The sequence below is a fragment of the Urocitellus parryii genome, chromosome 3 (assembly GCF_045843805.1).
Source record: "Urocitellus parryii isolate mUroPar1 chromosome 3, mUroPar1.hap1, whole genome shotgun sequence".
NCBI lineage: Eukaryota > Metazoa > Chordata > Mammalia > Rodentia > Sciuridae > Urocitellus > Urocitellus parryii.
Genome location: NC_135533.1, coordinates 194,405,670 through 194,424,970, shown reverse-complemented (window position 1 = coordinate 194,424,970; position 19,301 = coordinate 194,405,670). Strand labels below are relative to the sequence as shown.

The window sequence follows — 19,301 nt, the reverse complement described above, 5'->3', positions numbered from 1 at the left end:
AGCTTACACCTGTTTGGAGAGCTCCAGGTACATAAACTGTTTCTATAGGTGAGCACATAACCAAAAATAATTACAGGCTGTCTCCTCTGACACTTCAGAAAGCCAGTATGTGCCTGGAAACACCAAAGAGCAGACAGATCCTCCTCGATTTACATCAGATGTGGACTGGTGAGATTGCTACCTCTACTCCCAGAGAAAGTTGGAGGCAAAGCCAAGGTGAAGTGGGCATTTACTAAGCCTCCCCAAACCTGATAAAATCCTAATCAGGAAGGCCCAATGAGAAGTCTTTCCATCTCAGATAGCCCAGGATGGAGTAACATAAAACTCAGTTTTTTATTTCACAGATACTATTTTCTATGTTGGTATGATAGATTTTCCCTTATTATTTGATATTACATTCCTTAATCCAATTTTATGTATTTCTTTTTAATGTTTTGAAGTGTTAGTTGGAATTACTCTTTTTTCTCCTTATGTTTCTTTTTTTTTTTTTTTAAAGAGAGAGTGAGAGAGGAGAGAGAGAGATAGAGAGAATTTTTAATATTTATTTTTTAGTTCTCTGCGGACACAACATCTTTGTTGGTATGTGGTGCTGAGGATCGAACCCGGGCCGCACGCATGCCAGGTGAGCGCGCTACCGCTTGAGCCATATCCCCAGCCCCTCTCCTTATGTTTCTACTCACTCCTCTGTTTCTCTGTTCTTGCATTGTCTGATCCTACTTTACCACTCCTCATTTTTCTTTTTTCCTTTTCATTTCCTATATAGTTGAATAGTAATTTTACTTTTTTAATGCTCAGTTTCTCAGCCTATTTTAGAACATTACTTCCATTTTCCACTTGGATAAATGGAGTTTTAGAGAATGTTTTCAATAAGATTTTAAGGCTTGTTAATACATGGCTTTGTTCTAAAGCGTTTGCAGTTACTAGGATTATTATTTCTTAATCAAAACAGTATTAGAGACTGAACATAACACAGTGAGTGGGAGTCTTGACATAGATCTACACCCAGCCTGGAGCACATACAACAGAAGAGAGAGAGAATCATTCTAGTAGATGTGCAAAAAATCAACACAGAAATACAGGTAACATAAGAAAATGAGGTAATAAGATGCCACCAAAAGTTCATAACACTCCAGTAACTGATCAATAGTCAATTAAAGTGAATAAAGGATTAAAAAAGTTGACTGTGAAAATATAAGGCATGAATTAAGGGAGAAAATTCAGGATATGAAAGCATTTCAATTAGGGGATAGACATTCTGAAAAAGAACCAAGCAGAAATCCTGGAAATGAAAAACCCAAATAAAAAGTTGGAAGTCTCATCAATATATTAGGTCACAGAGAAGATGAAACTTCAGACCTTGAAGACAAGGTATGTGAATTTGAACACTCAGAAAGAAAAGAACCATGATTAGAATATACAAGAACTCTGGGACAACATTAAAAGACCAAATTTAAGAATCACTGGTATGGAGGAAGTAGAGATACAGGTTAGTGGCATTGATAATCTATTCAGTTAAATAATAGCAGGAATTTTTTTCAAACCTGGAGAATAATATTGGTGGACATTCAAATACAGGATGCATTGAGAACCCAAATAGTCAAGACCAAAAAAAAAAAAAAATTACATGCAAGGTAAGCACTCTACCAAATGAGCTATATTGTTAGCCAACCTAACCAAAAAAAAGAATATCCAAATTAATAAAATTAAAAGAAGAAAAAGAACATATCTTCTACAGGCATTGCTCAAATTCAGAGGATCATTAGGGGCAATTTTGGAAACTGCCGCAGTCTGGCTGGGCACAAATCATGAGCAACTGAAGCAGGAACAAACTTTATTTCTGAACTCCACCAGCACGCTCCACACACGCTCCTGGGAACTCCTTCCGAATGCCACGCGGCTCATCCAGGAACCCGCAGCCAGAAAATCCTCCGGAAATCCCTCCTCCTGCACTTCCCCAACCAATGGGAACTCTCCGGGAATCCCCACGAGAACTCCAAAGTAGCGTGAGAACTGCAAAGTAGCGGCCAAGGTGGATAGTAATGCCTTGTCTGTCAATCAATACTATTGGCAAAATGCCAGGGGCCATTCCTACTCAGCTATGGCTCTCAGCAATTAGGGGCTATTTTGGAAACTTATATACCAACACAAGGGAAAATGTGGAAGAAATGGACAAGTTTCTAGACACATATGGCCAACCAAAATTGAACCAAGAAGATATAGAAAAATGAGATTGAACCAGTAATAAAAAGCCTTCCAGCCAGGATGGTGGCACATGCCTGTAATCCCAGTGTCCTGAGAGGATGAGGAAGGAGAATTGTAAGTTTGAGGACAGCCCCAGCAACTTAGTGAGATCCTGTCTCAAAATAAAAAGTAAAAAACCCTGATTCAGTGATAAAGCACCACTGGGTTCTATCCTCAGTATCCTCCCCCCAACAAAAAACAATCCTTCCAACAAAGAAAAGCCCAGGAACAGAAGGATTCTCATCTGAATTCTATCATCCCTTTAAAGAAATAATGCAAATACTTCTCTTAAATTATTCCATCAAGTAGAAATGGAATTGGAGACCCTTCCAAACTTACTCTATGAAACCAATATCACCTAGATACCCAAACCAGTTAAGGACATATCACAGAAAGAAATCTATAGAACCATATCCTTGATGAATATAGATTGAAAAATCCTTAACAAAATATTAACAAACCATATTCAACAACATGTTAAGATTGTACATCATGATCAAGTTGGTTTCATTCCAGGGAGGCAAGGATGACTCAACATATGCAATTCAATAAATGTGACTCACCACTTTATAGAATCAAGGATAAAAATCACATCATCACCTGAATAGTTGCAAAAAAAAAGTCTTGGACAAAATTCAGTACTACCTGTTCATGATAAAAACACAGAAGGAATCTGGAAATAAGAACTTTCCTTAACAAATAATATATGACAAACCCAAAGCCAACATCATACCAAATGGGGAAAGGCATTCCTCTAAAATGAGAACAGGACAAAGATGTTCACTCACCACTCCTATTAAATATAGTACTTAAAATTTTGGCCAGAGAATTCTTTAAGAGAAGGAAATAAAAGGGATACCAATAAGTAAATGAGTTGAATTATCACTGTTTGCTCTCCAGGGACAAAGTCTAAAACCCAAAGGCCTGGCTCCAGTGACCTACTTCTTCTAGCCATACCCTACCTGCCTACAGTTACCAACAAATATATGAAAAAATATTGAACATCTTTATCATTCAGGGAAAGGCAAAACAAAATTACATTGAGATTCCATCTCTTTCGAGTTAGAATGACAATGATCAAGAATACAAATAATAACAAATGCTGGCAAGGATGTGGGGTTAAAAGAACAATTATAATCTGTTTGTGGGACTGTAAACTAGTACAATCACTATGGAAGCCAGTATGGAGGTTCCTCAAAAGACTAGGAATGGAACTACCACATGGCCCCAGCTATACCACTCCTTGGTATTTATCCTAAAAAATTAGAAGTCATCATGGTACAGTGATACGTGAGTACCCGTGTTTATAGCTATGGAATTCACTGTAGCCAAGTTATGGAACCAGCCCCGGTATTGTCAACAGACAAATGGATAAAGAAAATCACACACACACACACACACACACACACGCTCACACATACACACACGCACGCAATGGAGTCTTATTCAAAGAATGAATTTATCATGCAGGAAAATGGATAGAACTAGAGAGCATCATGTTAAGTAAAATAAGCTAGTCTCAGAAAGTCAAGGGTCATATGTTTTCTTTCATATGCAGAAGGTAGAAAGAAAAAAAGTTTAAAAAAAAAACACCACAAGGAGCTGGGTGTGGTGGTGCATGCCTGTAATCCCAGCAGCTTGGGAGACTGAGGCAGGAGGATCACGAGTTCAAAGCCAGCCCCAGCAAAAGTGAGGCATTAAGCAACTCAGTGAGACCCTGTCTCTAAATAAAATACAAAATAGGGCTGGGGATGTGGCTCAATTGTTGAGTGGCCTTGAGTTCAATCTCCACCACAAAAAATCCACCACATTTAAAAATAGAAGGAAGACAAATAGATCAAAGGAGATCAGAGGAAGTGGCTCAGGAAGAGGGAGGAGGAAAGGGAAAGAGGAGATATATACTGGGGGACTAAATTAACCAAATTGTGTTATGTGAACAGATGAATATATCATAGTGAATCCACTATTATGTATAATCATAATGCACCAATAAAAAATTCCCAATCTGATAAATCCCAATATTATATCTATGTCTGAATTTGTTTCTGATGCTTGTTCTTTCTTCAAACTGTTCTTTCACCTGTTAAAATGTCTGGTAATCTTTTATTGAAACTCAACATGATGTTCTGTGTATAAGAAAAACTCCAGTAAATTGTTCTTTAATATTGTGGTAAGGTGTGGGGAGCGGGAAGTGGTCTGTAGCACTGGAATTAGGTCTCAGTGGGCTGTAGCCTTCACTAACTAGTGCCTGTCAGTCTTCCACTCCACCCCCTTAGTTGGGACAGGATGTCTAGACCAGGCAGGAGTTAAACATTTCTCTTCACCCAGATTAGTTAGGGCTTGATAAAATCTCAATAAATTCGGCTCTATTAAAGTAACTTCTCTTGAGGGTAGGCCTTGTTAAGAAAAATAGAATGCTCTAACTCATTTCAAGTGGTTATTTTCCTCTTCCCCTGCTAGAAACATAAGGAATCCCCCCCCAACACCCTGTTATTTACTGTGAACCCAGGAGAGCCTCTGGAGTAAAATTTACAGAAGTATGGGGGCCCTTCCTTGGACTTTTGTGATGTCCATGTTGAACCTCCAGTAATTTTTCATCGATAGTCCAGGTTTTCTTATCCATTTCCTATTTCCTGTGGAGGTTTCTTCTTATGGATTTCTGCTCAGGTAAATGGTAATTTTCTGTGTCACTTACCTCTCTCCGGTTGGAGGCAGTGACTTCATGTGACTCACTTTCTCTGACAGATTTAATGTGGTTTTCAGTTTGTTCATATTTTTACCTGTTACAGTTGTATGGTAGGTAGCTCCTTCCATGCCAGATCAGAAACCAAAAGTCCTGCCCCAAAGTTTTATTTGCTAAAGTTATTCTCAAATTTGGAAGAGTTTGGAGATGCCATTAAGTCCATTGCCACAAGAAATTGCTAAATTTGACCTGAAGTTGCCTCTATAGGTAGTGAATTTAATATGTAACCAAGCCTCAGCCCATCACAGCAGTTGAGCTTTAAGCACATTGCCAAAACATGTCCAAGTAAAGCAAATGCCTGGCTGTAACCAATCAGGCTATTTCTCTGTGTGTGTGTCTTCCTTTTGTTTGTCTACCCTACCCACATCATTGAGTGGATCTCTCTGAACTTTTATTGATTCAGGATATGGTCCAATTCATTAATTGTGTTTTTTTCTCCAATACTGTTAAGTTTAATTTGTCTTCTGTTTTTTTTTTCTTTTAATAAGATGTTTGACAACCTCCCTCTGCCTCTACCCGCCCCCCCACAAACATCTCCCTCCATTCCATGGAAAGATGATTCCTGGTGAGCTTACTGACTCTTCCTATACAGAAAATTATTCATTCTACTTAAAAGTGTCCTAGTTGTTAGAAAATTCCTGTTACTTCCTTTTTTGGTTTTAGTTGTGCACTAAAGCAGAGACAGCTTCACAGTGAGAAAAGGAGCCATACAAGTTGTTGGCTCTCCCTGAAGGAAGGCAACCGCACTCCGGTCCCACTGGCAAGAAGGACAACTAGATTGCATGGGGAAGTCAGAGACCTTCATGCCCACTGGAGTTGGGCTCCATCTCTCAGGTTGATGTAGTAGAGAAAGATCCCTGGACAGAGAGTTGAGTGTGATCTTGGAAAGGCTTCCTTCAAGAGGAAACCTGTTCTGGACCTTGAAGCATCATGAGGAGTCTTTGGCAATCTCACTGGGATTGGGAATTGGGGAGGGCAAGGTTAACAGGAGAAAGAAGTAAACAACAACAACAACAACAAAAATAGAATTTGAAAACTATTAGAGGCAAAGTGAGACCAGTGACATCCATTGTTATGGTTTGGAGCTCACATGTGAGTCAATGCAAGAAGGTTCAGAGAAGAAATGATTAGGTTGTAAGAGCCTTAATCCAATCAGTGGATTAATCCCCTGATAGGGATTAATTGAGTCGAAGTGACAGGGTGTGGCTGGAGGAAGTGTGTATTGGGGCATGGCTTTGGGGGATGTGTTTGTATTTGGCAAGTGGAGATCTCGATCTCTCTCTCTCTCTCTCTCCTTCTGAATCATCATGTGAGCTGTTTCCTTCTGCCACACTCTTCCACCATGATGTCCTATCTTACCTTGAGCCCTGAGAAATGGAGTCTACTGTCTATTGATTGAGACCTCTGAAACCATGAGCCCCTAAATAAATTTTTCCTCCCCTAAAATTATTCTGGTTCAGTTTGTTAGTCACGGTGGTGAGAACGCTGACTAAAACATCCATTGTCTCAGTACCGATTTGGGGATCCTATTTCCAACTGGAGATGAGTTCTAGGAAGGTGTTTAGTCATGTCTTGCTTTTCTTTTGGAGATTTTCTAATCTTTCTTTTTCTGTATCCAAGAAGTGGAAGAATCCTTGGAGATCATCCAGTCCAAACTTTTCCTTTACTCAGATAGGGAAATTGAGGCTCAGAGGTGGGAAGGGGTAGATTCAGGATGAATCAATAGCAGAACCCAAGATTCCTACCTCCTAGCAACCATTTTCTTGGCAAGTCAATAGAGGTGATGCAGAGAATGGGAACACTCAAGCAGGCTAGGTAGAGAAAAAGATAGAGCTGGGGACAGTGATGAGCCTGATCAGGGAATTTGGGATGAGCCAAGAGGAAAGTGCTCTCCTTTGGCAGCCTATCCCCCACAGTCTACCCTACCTTCAACAGCTGGGCCAGCTAGGTGACCAGTATAGGCACACAGTATCCAGAACTGCCCTGCGCAATCTTGCTTACTTGTGTTTTCTCCACTAGTGTTCCTCTGCCCATCTTTTTTTTTTTCTTTTTTGGTGGTGCTGGGGGCACTCTACCAACTGGGCTATATCCCCAGCCCATCTTTTAAGATGGTTCAAATTCATAGCAGGAAGAACTTCCATACACAAGCAGGTTGTGTGTTCATGTGCTATGGTATATATGTGTGCATGTTCCTGGTGGTGGAGGAGAGAGACTTTGGTGGAAGAGAGAGACTTTGTCCTGTCTTCCTGTTATCACTGAGATTGTTTGAGAACTCTTTTCTCAGCACTAACCTCAGGCAGCTGCATTTTTTGTTTTCTTGGAGATGATAATGGTTTCTTCACTGATTAGAGTAGTACTCAAAATGCAACTCATGGTTTTTGCATGTAACTATACTTTGCACTCTTGGATTGTGTTTGGTGCTTAAAAAAGAAAAGGCTCCTGTGCCTGACACACCTAGTAGTGCCTCCTGGGCTTGGCTGGTGTTGCATACTATCAAACACTAGGCATCTATAGGAGAAGAGGAAGTCCATCAGGGTTAAGAGGCTGGGTTAGGTTTTTGGCAGAGTTAATATACAGGCTGTTTGGTTTTTTTTTTTTTTCTTAGTTTTGACTAATCACAAGATGTTTATTGACCAGACTGTTGTTCCTGGAGAGCAAGATGACTCAGAACAAAGGAGACAGATGCCAAATGAAGGCAGAGATGCAGGAAAAACTGAACAGTGGAAGTCCTTCTTACTTGGCAATGGAGTACCAGGTTATGAATGGGAAATAAATAAGTAAATAGTTATGTCCCATGTGAATGCTTTCCAAAGAGGGACCTCAACAGAGGAAGCCTTCAATAGTCAAGTGTGCAGGACAACCTGCTTTTGCAGTGGCTAACAGTCAGCCTCTCTCCCTAGCAACCTGCGTCACCACCCAAGGAGCTCATCGACAAAGTGGCCATGGTGATAGGGATGGAGGTTATGCATGGGCTCAGCAACATGGATTTCCTCTCACTGAGATCAACCTGGCCACAGCTGCTGCTGAGGGCCCCATCTGCCAGCAGTGGAGAATGGCACTGAGCCTCCCTGGGACATCATTTCTCAGGTGATCAGCCAGCCACCTGGGGACAAGTGGATTACATTGGACCACTTCCCTCATGGAAGTGGCAGCATGTTGTTCTGTTAGGGTCTGTAAACAAGTCAAGATGGTGCCTGGCATTTTGCCAGAGGGAGTGGTTTGTGAAGTAACGCCAGCGAGCCATTAAGTGTGGAGATTCTTTATTGGTTGACTGCTGTATCTAGTTTATGTTAATTAAGATGAGCTGAGTGTAATGTATATATACCCCTCCTATCCTACAATAAACGGCTCCCACTCCTGCTGTATCAAGTTGTTCGTCACCCCCCGTTTATTTTGCTGCAGCCGGACTGCGGCATTGTTCTTCCTGGAATAGATACTTTGGGTTGGGATTTGTCTTCCCTGAATGCACTGCTTCTGCCAAAACCACCAACCATGGATTCATGGACTGCTGTATCCATCATTGTGGTGTTTCGCATAGCACCACTTCTGATGCAGGAACTGGCTTCACCAGAAACAAAGTGCACCGAGAGCACGTAGTCATGGAATTCATGGGTCTTTCTGTGTTGGGGATATTATCTCACTGCTTGTACTTCTCTTGCACATTCAGTACTTAATTTGGAGCTCATCATCAGTGCAGACAGGTGCCTGGTTTCCCTGAGCTGCCTATAATGCCTCTCTGTACAGACACGCTCACTGTGTATTCAGGTCTTGGTTCTGGAATCAAGTTCTCACCAATCTTTCACTTTTACTAGAACAATGAATGTCCTTGAACATCATTATTTGGAGCACACATAGGAGTGCCCCTAGGTTCCAAGGAGTGGGAGAAATTCATTTCCATTTCCATCTTCCTCATTACAGGTAAAGTGCATTGCTGCTTCTATTACTAAAAGACATGCGTAATTCAAGTAAGGTTTTACAAACCCATTGGATATCTAATGTAGAAGTCACTCTTTGTCCCAACATAACATGGCACCCACCACCACTATTTCTGTGATCCCCAGGAGATGGAGTCTGTAGGCTGGTTTTTCTTGCTGTCCTCCTGACTTACCCTACACTGTCTAATGTGGGCTGGTCTCTAGAGCAGCCTCCTGTTTCTCGGAGACACTTGTCTCAGAATTTGGATTCTCTAGCAAATGGAAATGTTTGAGCTGGTGTGAATTGTTTAGGATGTTGCAATTGGAGGTGGGGCGGGTATGGCTACTGTAAGCTGTATTAATGTTTGGCTAAAGCTCAGGGCCCAAAAACTGCTCTTAATTCCCCTTGTGATGCCTGCTCACAGTAAATAAAATAGCCTCAGATGCTACAAGCTAGACGGAATGATTTTTTTCATTATATTCTGCTTTTCTCAGATCACAACTAGGGAGCTGTGTGACAGGTGGATCTAGGCAAGGCTGGATTAAACATTAATGCAGCTGCCACTGCTGTCCAAAGGAACAAGTGCACCAGAGCTAATCTCCAGAGTTACCTGAGGAGTGGTGAACAGCAGCCATGGCTCAATTTGCCCAGGTTCTAGCTGAAATAGGTGACTTTGGTCGCTTCCAGGTACAGTTGACAATCCTGATGAGTATCCCCAACTTCCTGTCCCCCTTCTATATGTTTAGCCAGGTCTTCATGGTCCTGGATGAGACCCACTACTGTTCAGTGGCCTGGGTCAAGAACCACACGCTCAACCTGAGTGCAGCTGAGCAACTGACACTGAGCGTGCCTCTGGATGCTGAGGGCAGACCTGAGTCCTGCCTCATGTTCCGGCCACCCCCCAATAACGCTAGCCTGGAGGACATCCTCAGCCACCGCTTCAATGAGACACAGCCTTGTGAGACCAGCTGGCACTATCCTGAGGACAAGCCCCAATCGCTGTTGAACGAGGTACGGCTGGCCTTGTGCCTATCTGTCCACTTGTCTTGGTCCCTCTGCCTGACCCTGCACTGACTGTTGCTATCTCTGTAACTCTTCCTGTGTGGCTGACCATTTGTATGCCTGTTTTAACTTTTGCAGTCACCTTCTTTTTTCTCTTTGTCCTCTGCCTGTTGGTCCATCTAGTCTCTATTTTCTCTGTATGCTCTGCCTGCCCAGCTCTCTGTTCAGTTTTGCCTGTCCTTTTGTCTCCAGGCTTGTCCTTCTGTCTGTCTGCCCAGTCACCTGCCTTTATGCCTGTGCCCTGTTTTCCTGTTCTGATGCTGCCTCTCTCTACCCCGTGTTCCTAGCTGTCTATTTCCCCTTGTCTTTCGGCTCACCCTTGCACGTCGGCCTGATTGCCTGTCCTGTGCTTTCCTAACTCATAGGTTGTTGCTTTCTCTGTCCACTTGTTTTCCATCCTGCTTGCTTGACTTGGCTTCCTACTTTCCGGCTTCTCTCTGTAGGTCCCTGCCTCTGGGATGCTGGAGAACACTCTCGACTCTTAAGACTCGCCCTGTGGATAATTAAGCACTTGCTCCTACTAACTTCATTCTCTTAGGAGAGACTTGGGTACATTTACAGAAAGATGCTCTCTCTAGCCACTTTGAAGTAAGAGGGGCCCTCAGAAACATCTAGCTCCTTGCTATTGTGGCTTCCCGGTTGTTAAGGTTTAGACACAGAGTCCCTCTCCAAGGACCCCTGGTGGTCAGGGAAGATCTGGATCCCTTGTACTGGAGTAAAAGGGCTAGGTGACCTCTGAGGCCCAGAATTTGCTTTCTCCTGAAGACAACTTTCTAAATGAAGTAGTAATGTGAGCTGGGTAACAAGATGCTCAAAAATGTTGACAGAGAAGAGGTTTTTTTTTTTTTTTTTGCAGAAAGAGTATCGAAAGAAAGGCCTGGAAGCCAGAAACAGGTGGTTTTCAAGGAGTAGGTAACTTGGTGTGCCTGGAATAGGGGTGGCAAATGTAAACTAGGATTTGTAGGGGGTATTTTCAAGGATCTGGCACATGTTTTGCTGTTGCTGTTTGTTAAAAAGTAACTTCCCCTTTAAAAAACCAGCAAATGACAAACAAATTTTCTTGATTGCTACCTGAGTTTCATCAAGCACTGGATCTACTCAAAGGGGAAAAGAAAAGGCACCTGTCAAGGAATGTTATAGTTTGGATCTCGAATGTCCCCCAAAGCTCATGCTTTGAAGACCTGGCCCCCAATGCAGTTCAGAGGTATAACTTTGGGGAAGTGATTGAGTCATGAGGATTCTAAACTCATTAATGTTCTAAACTCATCAATGTCCATTGATGGATTCCTAGCTAAATGGACTCCTATGGAATGGTACAAACTGTAGGAAGTGGGACCTAGTAGAAGGGAGTGGGTTCTTGGGGGCATGCCTTAGGGATCATGAAATAAATGAGTTTGCTCCACCACATGACCCTTCTCAGAACATTCTGCCTCACTACAAGCCCATAGCCTTGAGTCCAAATGATTGAAACCATGAGCCACAATAAATCTTTCCTCCTTCAAGTTGATTTCCTCAGGTATTTTGTCATAGCAGATGGAAAATTGACTAACATGGGGAATATATTAATAAATGACAGCACACACCTGAAGCCCTTCTTTAGCTATAAGAGGCTCCAGGGCAACTAATATTACTGTGTCTAACACATTGATTAGGCCTTTCCATGTGAGTGAGAATACCCCATTTGACAGCCCTTTGGTCAAGGACAGCTTTTCTGAAGTCTTCTATTTGCTCTTGGCAAATTTCTCAATAGGAGAGGGGTCATCTCTGAGATCAATCTGTGTCTCAACAAGCAAGATGGTAGATGCATTATCTCAGGCACCCCATTTTCTTTTACTTCTAGTGAGGTCAGAGACCCCTGAAAAACAGAAAAGAAACACATTCATTTGTGGATGTTCAACTGCCATAATCTCTCATAATTGGCTTGTCCTTCAGTGTCAAAAAGGTCAAGAGTCTGTGGCTCTCCACCAATCCTGTAACTGCATACTTTTCAAAAACAGCACATACTCAGGTGGAGATTTGTTTGTTGTGTTGGAGTCAAGTGTTCCCAATGGCACCACGGCTCCCAGCAACACACTCAGTGGTCTGCCTCACTGAAATTGTTTTGTATCCACTTGATCCGACATGCACAGACCTGAAACTGACTTCAGCTTCTTCAACAACCTGTGGGCAGCACTCTGAGGCCTCAATTCAGCCTCAGTCAGCAGCCTAGTCCATGCTGGCTGGGTTGGGCCTTGGACCTCTTACCCTTCCACTTCCAACCCTTCCAAGAACTGTGACTCTCAAAGGAATGTACAACATTGGGACTTTGTGACCTGTGCCACAGGACAATCTAAGCTTGGTTCTAGAGCAGAGCTCCTTTGGAATGAGATCTTATGCTTCTGCTTTTTTTTTTTTAATCTATGAAAAAGAGCTCTGCACACTGAGGCAGAAGGTCCTCTCTAAGTGGACACCCCAGTGTCCTTAGTATAACCTGGGCTTCATATTCAAACCAAAATAAAAACCACACTAATCTGAAAAGAAAGAACATGTTTCCTTAAGGCCACATGCCCTTGAAGGTCATAGTACCTGTCTATTTCTTACCTTATCAGTGTAATATTTCCTGGCTCTGTCCATATAGAACTCTGAAGGGGAGGGAAACAGACTGTCAACCAATAGCAGAAACAGTAGCACTTTTCCTGGGATTGTGGGCAACGTTGGAATGGCAAAGAATGAGAATCAGAAAAAAACAGTCATTTTTAGGGTCTGGAGGTATAAAAATGTCTGGTATCTTTGAGGAATACTCAAAAAATGAAGTTTGGAAATTCTTGTAGGGTTACAGGTACAGTGCTGAAGAATATGGGATTTCTGCTAGAGATCCAAGAGGGCCTTGAAGGTTTTAGAATAAGGAAGACATGCTCTAGAAATGAGGGTGGAATTCTGCAAGCTACTGGCTGTCCCTGAACAGAACCAAATACTATTGGTGTTAGGGCTGGGGAGGTGGATAAATGGCATCCCAAGTGCAGTCCTCTTCATCTCTGTGCCATTTGCAACATGATGACACTATGTGAGTTTGGGTGTACTTTGGCACCTCTCCAAGACACAGTCTCTGCTGCTGCTGAACAATGGACTAAGCGTGAGAATTTAATGATATAAGGGCTATAAACTAAAGGGAGGTAGTAGAATTGTGACTAGTGACTAGAGGTGCCAGACTTGGAAGACCCCCATAGCTTGGCATTCATGCCTGCAGAACACTATAGCCCTGAGAGCCTGGTAAGCACAGGGCTAGTGCAGCCATCCTACAGAGCTTTACTGAGCACCGCCTGTGTAACAGCCACCAAGCCAAGTATGTCACATGTATTAGTTCCTTTAATCCTATCAGATGATACATACCATATAGCAGGTTTTATCACCAACTTTGTACGCGTTGAAAACCAAGACACAGATGGATAGACTAACAGGCTCAAGGTTACACAAAGTCACTCAGTTCTGACCCTAGAGCTTGGCAGTTGCAAGCCTTTATTTATTTTAAATGGTATGTTGCTACAAAGGCAATCCATAGTTACTAGGAAAAAACAAACAGGATGGACCAACAGTTAAGAGCCCTTCCGTGTCCCACGTCATTCTCAGGGGTAATCAGTTAATCATTTGACATCTACCGAAAGTCCTTAAAAATTAACAGTTGTCCTTGAGAACGGAAGTGGGAGCACAGTGGTAACTCCTGGATTGGTTAATTTCTTGCTAAAGGTTATTTAACTGATGGTGATTGACTGGTCATCCATGTGCTGGCCTTGGTTCCTTTGCTCGTTTTCAGCAAACATTCCCTTAGACTCCACTCAGTTTCATTCCCTGCCTAGAGCAATAGAAATGTGTCAGTTCCACCAGCTGCCATTCAGCTGTGGGATGCAGGATTAGCTGCTAACGTCCCTCGGAGGAAAATAACAATAAGTCAGTGGCTGTTGTGGCAATGATCTGAAGTAATACGTGTAAAGCGCTTAGCACCCTGTGCATGGCACAAAACAGGCACTCAAAGGCATCCTCACAGGAGGGAAGCTGGAGGAGGGTTCACATGGCACGTTCCCCTAAAAACATTCATGTGAAAGCTGAGTTGTGTGCAAAGGGTGCAGAACGCCCGTGAGGGGGTCATGTGTACTGTACGTGCACATGTAGCGGACATGTGTGCAGAGCTGTGTGGATCCACATATTTTCTCCACTTCATTTCCTAGACTGTGGATTAGGCTGTCTCTAAATCTCCAGGTGGGTAGGCAGCTTTTGCCCAGATGTATCTCCCACCCGGCCCTCCCACTATGTGTGTATGTTCCTCTGTCCCAATCAGGTATGTGTGAACGCTCCTTATTGCCTGATTGCCTGTGTTTGGTGAGTGTTTCAGGGGATTTTGCAGCCAGATGAGAAAATTTGGAGAGGCCCAAGTGGGTCACAGGGTTGCCTGAGCTGAGGGGAAGAGACCCTACTTCTCAGGATGCAACCATCAGTGGTAGGTCATAGGCTCTCAAATTTTATATCCTTAATGTGTCAGGGATTATACATGGTACCTTTAGGCTAAAAGAAATATGGTTCTATGTATTGTTAAGTCCAAAGAATAACACGTGTTTATGTCCTAACAATTTACGAGTGGTTTGAAAGAATAGTACACCTGAATTCAAAGAAAAAACATTTTATTTCATTCTTAAAGAAAGGCAACAACTTATTAATGGGATGTATGTGGCTCCTGAGCACACATAGCTTCCCAGCCCTTGGATACTGCCAGGTCCATTTTTGGTTCCCTGCTGATTTGTACATGGTTTACTTTTTTTTTTTTTTTTTTTCCTACAGCTGTTACCCAAAACAGGACTTCACAGACATACGATGTCATTGACAGAAAAGAAGGGTGATCTCATGTTGAAGTACAAACTTATCCTGGGCTGGTAGTTTTGTGTGATGTCAGACAGATGTCAAATATCACTCTGTTTATTTCCCTTTGAATATACTCTGCTGTGCCCAGTGAGTTCACTGTGGTACCCTGGGGTGTGTGGGAACACAGTTTGGAAACTATAGGCATGATCCCTAAGAGAGCTGTCAAGGGCTAGGTGGTGAAGAACTTGCCCTCAGCACTTCCCCTAGACTCACATCTGCCCGTGTTTGCCTCAGTTCAACCTGGTGTGCCATCGGAAGCACCTGAAGGAGACCTCGCAGTCGGTGTTCATGTCGGGACTCCTTGCTGGGGCCCTCATCTTTGGGCCCCTCTGTGACTGGTATGAACCTTGACCCGCTCTCCCCTGACCTAGCATGTGTTTAGGCTCCTTAGGGCCCAAGCTTCCCCAAGTGCCCCTCATGCCGGCCTCCAGGAAGAGGCCTGGTTCCCACCACCCTCCATGGGGCTCCCAGAGAAGGGCCACGTCTCCTCCCTCAGACAGCCCAGGTGAGGCCTGTGGGGGTTTTCCCTGCTTCCTCCGCAGCAGGGTCCCTCCCCTTACCACCCACAGCTCTGCTTCTTTACCTCAGGATTGGCCGCAAAGCCTCTCTCCTGGTGCAGCTCCTCCTGACTGCCTTCGTGGGCCTGGCCACGGCCTTTGTGCCCAGCTTTGAGTTCTACATGGTCCTGCGCTTTGCTGTGGCTACCGCTGTCTCTGGATTTATGATAAGCACTGTCACCCTGAGTGAGTATCTGGCCCACGCCCGTGGGAGACTTGTCAGGCACCCCATACCTGAGGCAGTCCCAGGGGAGCTTCTCGTGCAGGGACTGAGACCCCCATGCTGACCTGACAGCATCTGGAGAGCGGCGGGGAGTGAAGGGGCAGGGTGTAGGCCCAGTCTCAGCTTTTCTGTCCCCACAGTTTCAGAGTGGGTGAGCCCCTCGTGGAGGACTCGGGCCGTGATCCTGGCCCAGTTCACCTTCGCCTTGGGACAGATGGTGCTGGCGGGACTTGCTTATGGTATCCGCAACTGGAGGCTCCTTCAGATTGCTGGCGCTGTTCCTTTTTTGCTGTTCTTCTCGTACATCTGGTGAGGAGCCACTTGCCAGGAGCAAACCACCCCTAGGCCAGCTTTGTGGGGTGGAATGCAGTGGTCACACTCACCTCCTGGGGCGGTCGGAGGCTGGCCTGGGAGAGGAAGTCTCCAAGTAGGGAGGTGCGGAAAGGCTAGGAAGGCTCCACGGGACTTCAGACCCCAAGGTCACAGCCGCTCCTGGCCAACAGGATTCTGCCAGAATCTGCTCGGTGGCTCCTCACCCAGGGGAGGATAGAGGAAGCCAAACAACTAGTTCAGAAGGCAGCCTCAGTCAACAAGCGGAAAATCTCCCCAGAGCTCCTGAACCAGGTACTTGCAGCAGGCCAGGGCTTGTCCCTGCCCCTGACACTGACCCCCCCAGAGCCTCTGCATGACCCCTCACCCTGCATCTTCTTTCAGTTGGCCCCAGAGAACTCAGCCTCCTCAGGGAATGCCTTGGATCTTTTCAGACACCCCCACCTCCGGAAGGTGACCCTGATTCTCATCTGTGTCTGGTGAGTTGCCCAGGGCTCATGCCCCTTCCTGAGGACAGTGCCAATACGCTGCCCCTTCCGTGGCCACTTTTCCCGTGTGTCCACCAAGCGGTGGGATGGTAGCTCTCAGGCTGTGCGCTCTCTCCCTAGCTGTGCCAGTGTCTCCTTTTGTGACACTGACCAAGGCAGACTGTCCCTCTGGGTGTGATGGCGTTGCACACTCAGCAATGACAGGAACCCTTGGGTGCCTTACAGGTTTGTGGACAGTCTCGGGTACTATGGCGTCAGCCTCCAAGTGGGAGACTTTGGCCTGGACATCTACCTGACGCAGCTAATATTTGGAGCCTCTGAGGTGCCTGCCCGCCTTCTCAGCATCTTCATGATGGAGAAGTTGGGCCGCAAGTGGAGCCAGATGGGGACTCTGATTCTGGGTGGCCTCATGTGTATTATCATCATCTTTATCCCAGAAGGTATGACTGGATGTCTCCCTCCCTCCCTGAACCCTGCTGCAGGGGCTGGACCAATGGCCATCACTCTCCTGTCGGGAGTAAAGGTTTCCCCAGGGTTTGGGTACAGAAGAGGTGAGGGGTTTGGGCGGACAAGGTGGCGGGCAGGGCCCAAGTGGTGGGCGGCCTACTTTCCGTGTGGTTGACCAGCATCTTCCAGCAGATATGCCCTTGGTGGTCACCGTGCTGGCCGTGGTGGGGAAGTTCGCTACTTCTGCTGGCTTTACCATCTCCTACTTGTACACTATTGAGCTCTTTCCCACCGTCGTCCGGTAAGAGCTGCTGATATGACTCTTGCTTTTCTGCTTCTAGGGCCCTGATTTTGGCCCGTCCTCTGCTACCCTCACCACCAGCCCACAAATAGTTAATGAGGCTGGTTCTGGGGCCCTGACCACCAGGGCTGTAGTGCAAGTCCCCAAGTATCTCCAGGCTGGCAGAGGACAGATAGGGATGTAGGCCATGGCCTGGCCTTGTCAGGACAGGAATGTGGGAGAAGTTTCAGAACGAATGACCCAGGAGAAGAAACAGTCAGATGAGGGAAGGGGTGGTTGGGAGCCATAGCCTTTGACCTTAGATGGGACAGGCAGACAGGGAGGCCTGGAGGTGGGAGGTACATGCAGGGGCAGGAGCACTAAATAAGCCAGAGGAGACTGGAGACCGTGCTGGCCTTTGGCTGGGGGTGGGGTTGTGTGTCACAATTAGGGGTCTGGGGGTAGAGCTGTGGCCTCAGGTTGAGGCCAATTCTGCTCAAATTTTACTGGCCTTCCTGCAGGCAAACAGGCATGGGGCTGGTGAGCATCTTTTCAAGAATAGGCGGCATCCTCACGCCACTTGTGCTCCTGCTGGGCGAGTACCGCAAGGAGCTCCCTATGCTCATCTACGGCAGCTTCCCCATCGGGGCAGGTCTGCTCTGTTTTCTACTGCCAGAGACACGTGGCCAGGCCCTGAAGGACACCGTCCAGGACCTGGATCAGGGGCCCAGCACACGGTGAGCAGCTTGCTAGCTCTGAAGCCCAGGACCTGGGCCCCACATCAGTGGCCCCTCCACTAGAAACCCAGACCTCCTCTTCACCATTAGTCCATCATTGCTTAGTGGCCAATATGGATCCCTGTGGAACCCGACCTTGGGTCAGATTTCCCGTATTCTCAGGAGGGAGATGGTGAGGGGTGATGCCATGGGACCAATTTCTGGACAACCAATGACAGCCTTCTTTTCCCTGCAGATCTCTGACGGCCGTGCCCCCAGAGAAAGAAATGGAGTCTACGGGAAGAAGTTCTACTCCAGGGGTGACCACTGTGAGCAGCACATATTTCTGATTGTGGTCTCTAAGAATCAGACCACCAGCAGCAGGAAGTTGCCTTTGTGTCCCCAAGAGGACACAGATCAGCCTTGTTTATAGAGGCAGCGCATAGGACATGGCCCCAGCCCCTGCCACTGCTGAGTCCAATCCTGGAAGCATCTGGGACGGGACTTCCCCCCTTCCTTCACCTCTCTCATTCCCAGAGCCCCACTCCAATGCCCCGAGTTAGGGTCTTGGGTGTGTCATGGGCTTCATTTGTTCTCTGATAGTTTGTGGGGCTATGGCATCCTGGTCCCTCAGTCTGGAGCACCCCCTGCCCCTCAAACTCAGTCAAATCCAGAGCAGAGAACTAGATAGGGCCTTTCTGAGTAGTGGGATCAAGTGGAGAGGAAATAAATTTCGAAGTTGTGGACTGTACGCGGCAGGTAGATAAAGGGCTGTCGATGAGGAGAAGGTTGTAGTTTCTTCCAGTGGCTGGACCAGGCCCCTCTGGCTAAGGTGCTAGGACCTTCAATCCTGCTAAGAGAAGACTGTCCTACATTCTCTTTGAAGTTGCCGCATCCCCTGCCCCACACTTAGCTCTTGCCTAACCTACGTGAGGCTCAGGGATGACCTCTGCAGAGGGAGACTACATGGCTCTGCCCCTACCCACTGTGCTCTGCTGCTTCTGGCTCTTTGAGGGCTCAGGCAGGGAAGGGAGAAGGGCAGAGGTCTTTATACTTGGCCACCAGTCACTGTTTCCAGGCTTCTACTGATCTTCCAGTGCATTTTGACAGGCTTCTTACCTCTGGCTCTTCTGTGGGGCCATATTCATGAGCCTTTCAGAGATCTTCTCTCGGTCACTGTGTTGTTCCTTAATATGAGCAACCTCCTCACAACTGACCTCTTTAGACCCTTCTTCAGTTCCCACCATAGCATTGTTCCATATAGTATTACTGCTGGCATCCCCAGACTTTAGAAGACCACCTTGTGGGGTGGTGGACTCCCAGCAAGCTATTTCAAGCCAGGTTACCTTCCACAGCATCTTTTTGGCCCACAGAACACCATGTATCATTGCTCCACCAAGTGGTGGAAA

General features: G+C 45.6%; 1 protein-coding gene across 1 annotated transcript; it reads left to right on the top strand.

Annotated features, from left to right (window-relative positions):
• The first annotated feature begins 9,532 nt into the window (after window positions 1-9,532).
• Slc22a13 (solute carrier family 22 member 13) lies at window positions 9,533-18,242 on the top strand. The gene is made up of 10 exons (XM_026406779.1): window positions 9,533-9,910; window positions 15,086-15,189; window positions 15,440-15,594; window positions 15,772-15,940; window positions 16,135-16,255; window positions 16,346-16,440; window positions 16,675-16,889; window positions 17,089-17,197; window positions 17,698-17,913; window positions 18,149-18,242. The coding sequence occupies exons 1-10, from the start codon at window positions 9,533-9,535 to the stop codon at window positions 18,240-18,242; spliced, it is 1,656 nt and encodes a 551-aa protein (XP_026262564.1).
• The last annotated feature ends 1,059 nt before the right edge of the window (window positions 18,243-19,301 follow it).

What these genes read in the sequence shown, in the direction of transcription:
- Slc22a13 (XM_026406779.1), top strand. Translation starts at nt 9,533, where the DNA reads ATGGCTCAATTTGCCCAGGTTCTAGCTGAAATAGGTGACTTTGGTCGC. An exon ending in CCCAATCGCTGTTGAACGAG is followed by an intron (nt 9,911 to 15,085) that starts GTACGGCTGGCC and finishes TGTTTGCCTCAG; the next exon opens with TTCAACCTGGTGTGCCATCG. An exon ending in CCCCAGAGCTCCTGAACCAG is followed by an intron (nt 16,256 to 16,345) that starts GTACTTGCAGCA and finishes ATCTTCTTTCAG; the next exon opens with TTGGCCCCAGAGAACTCAGC.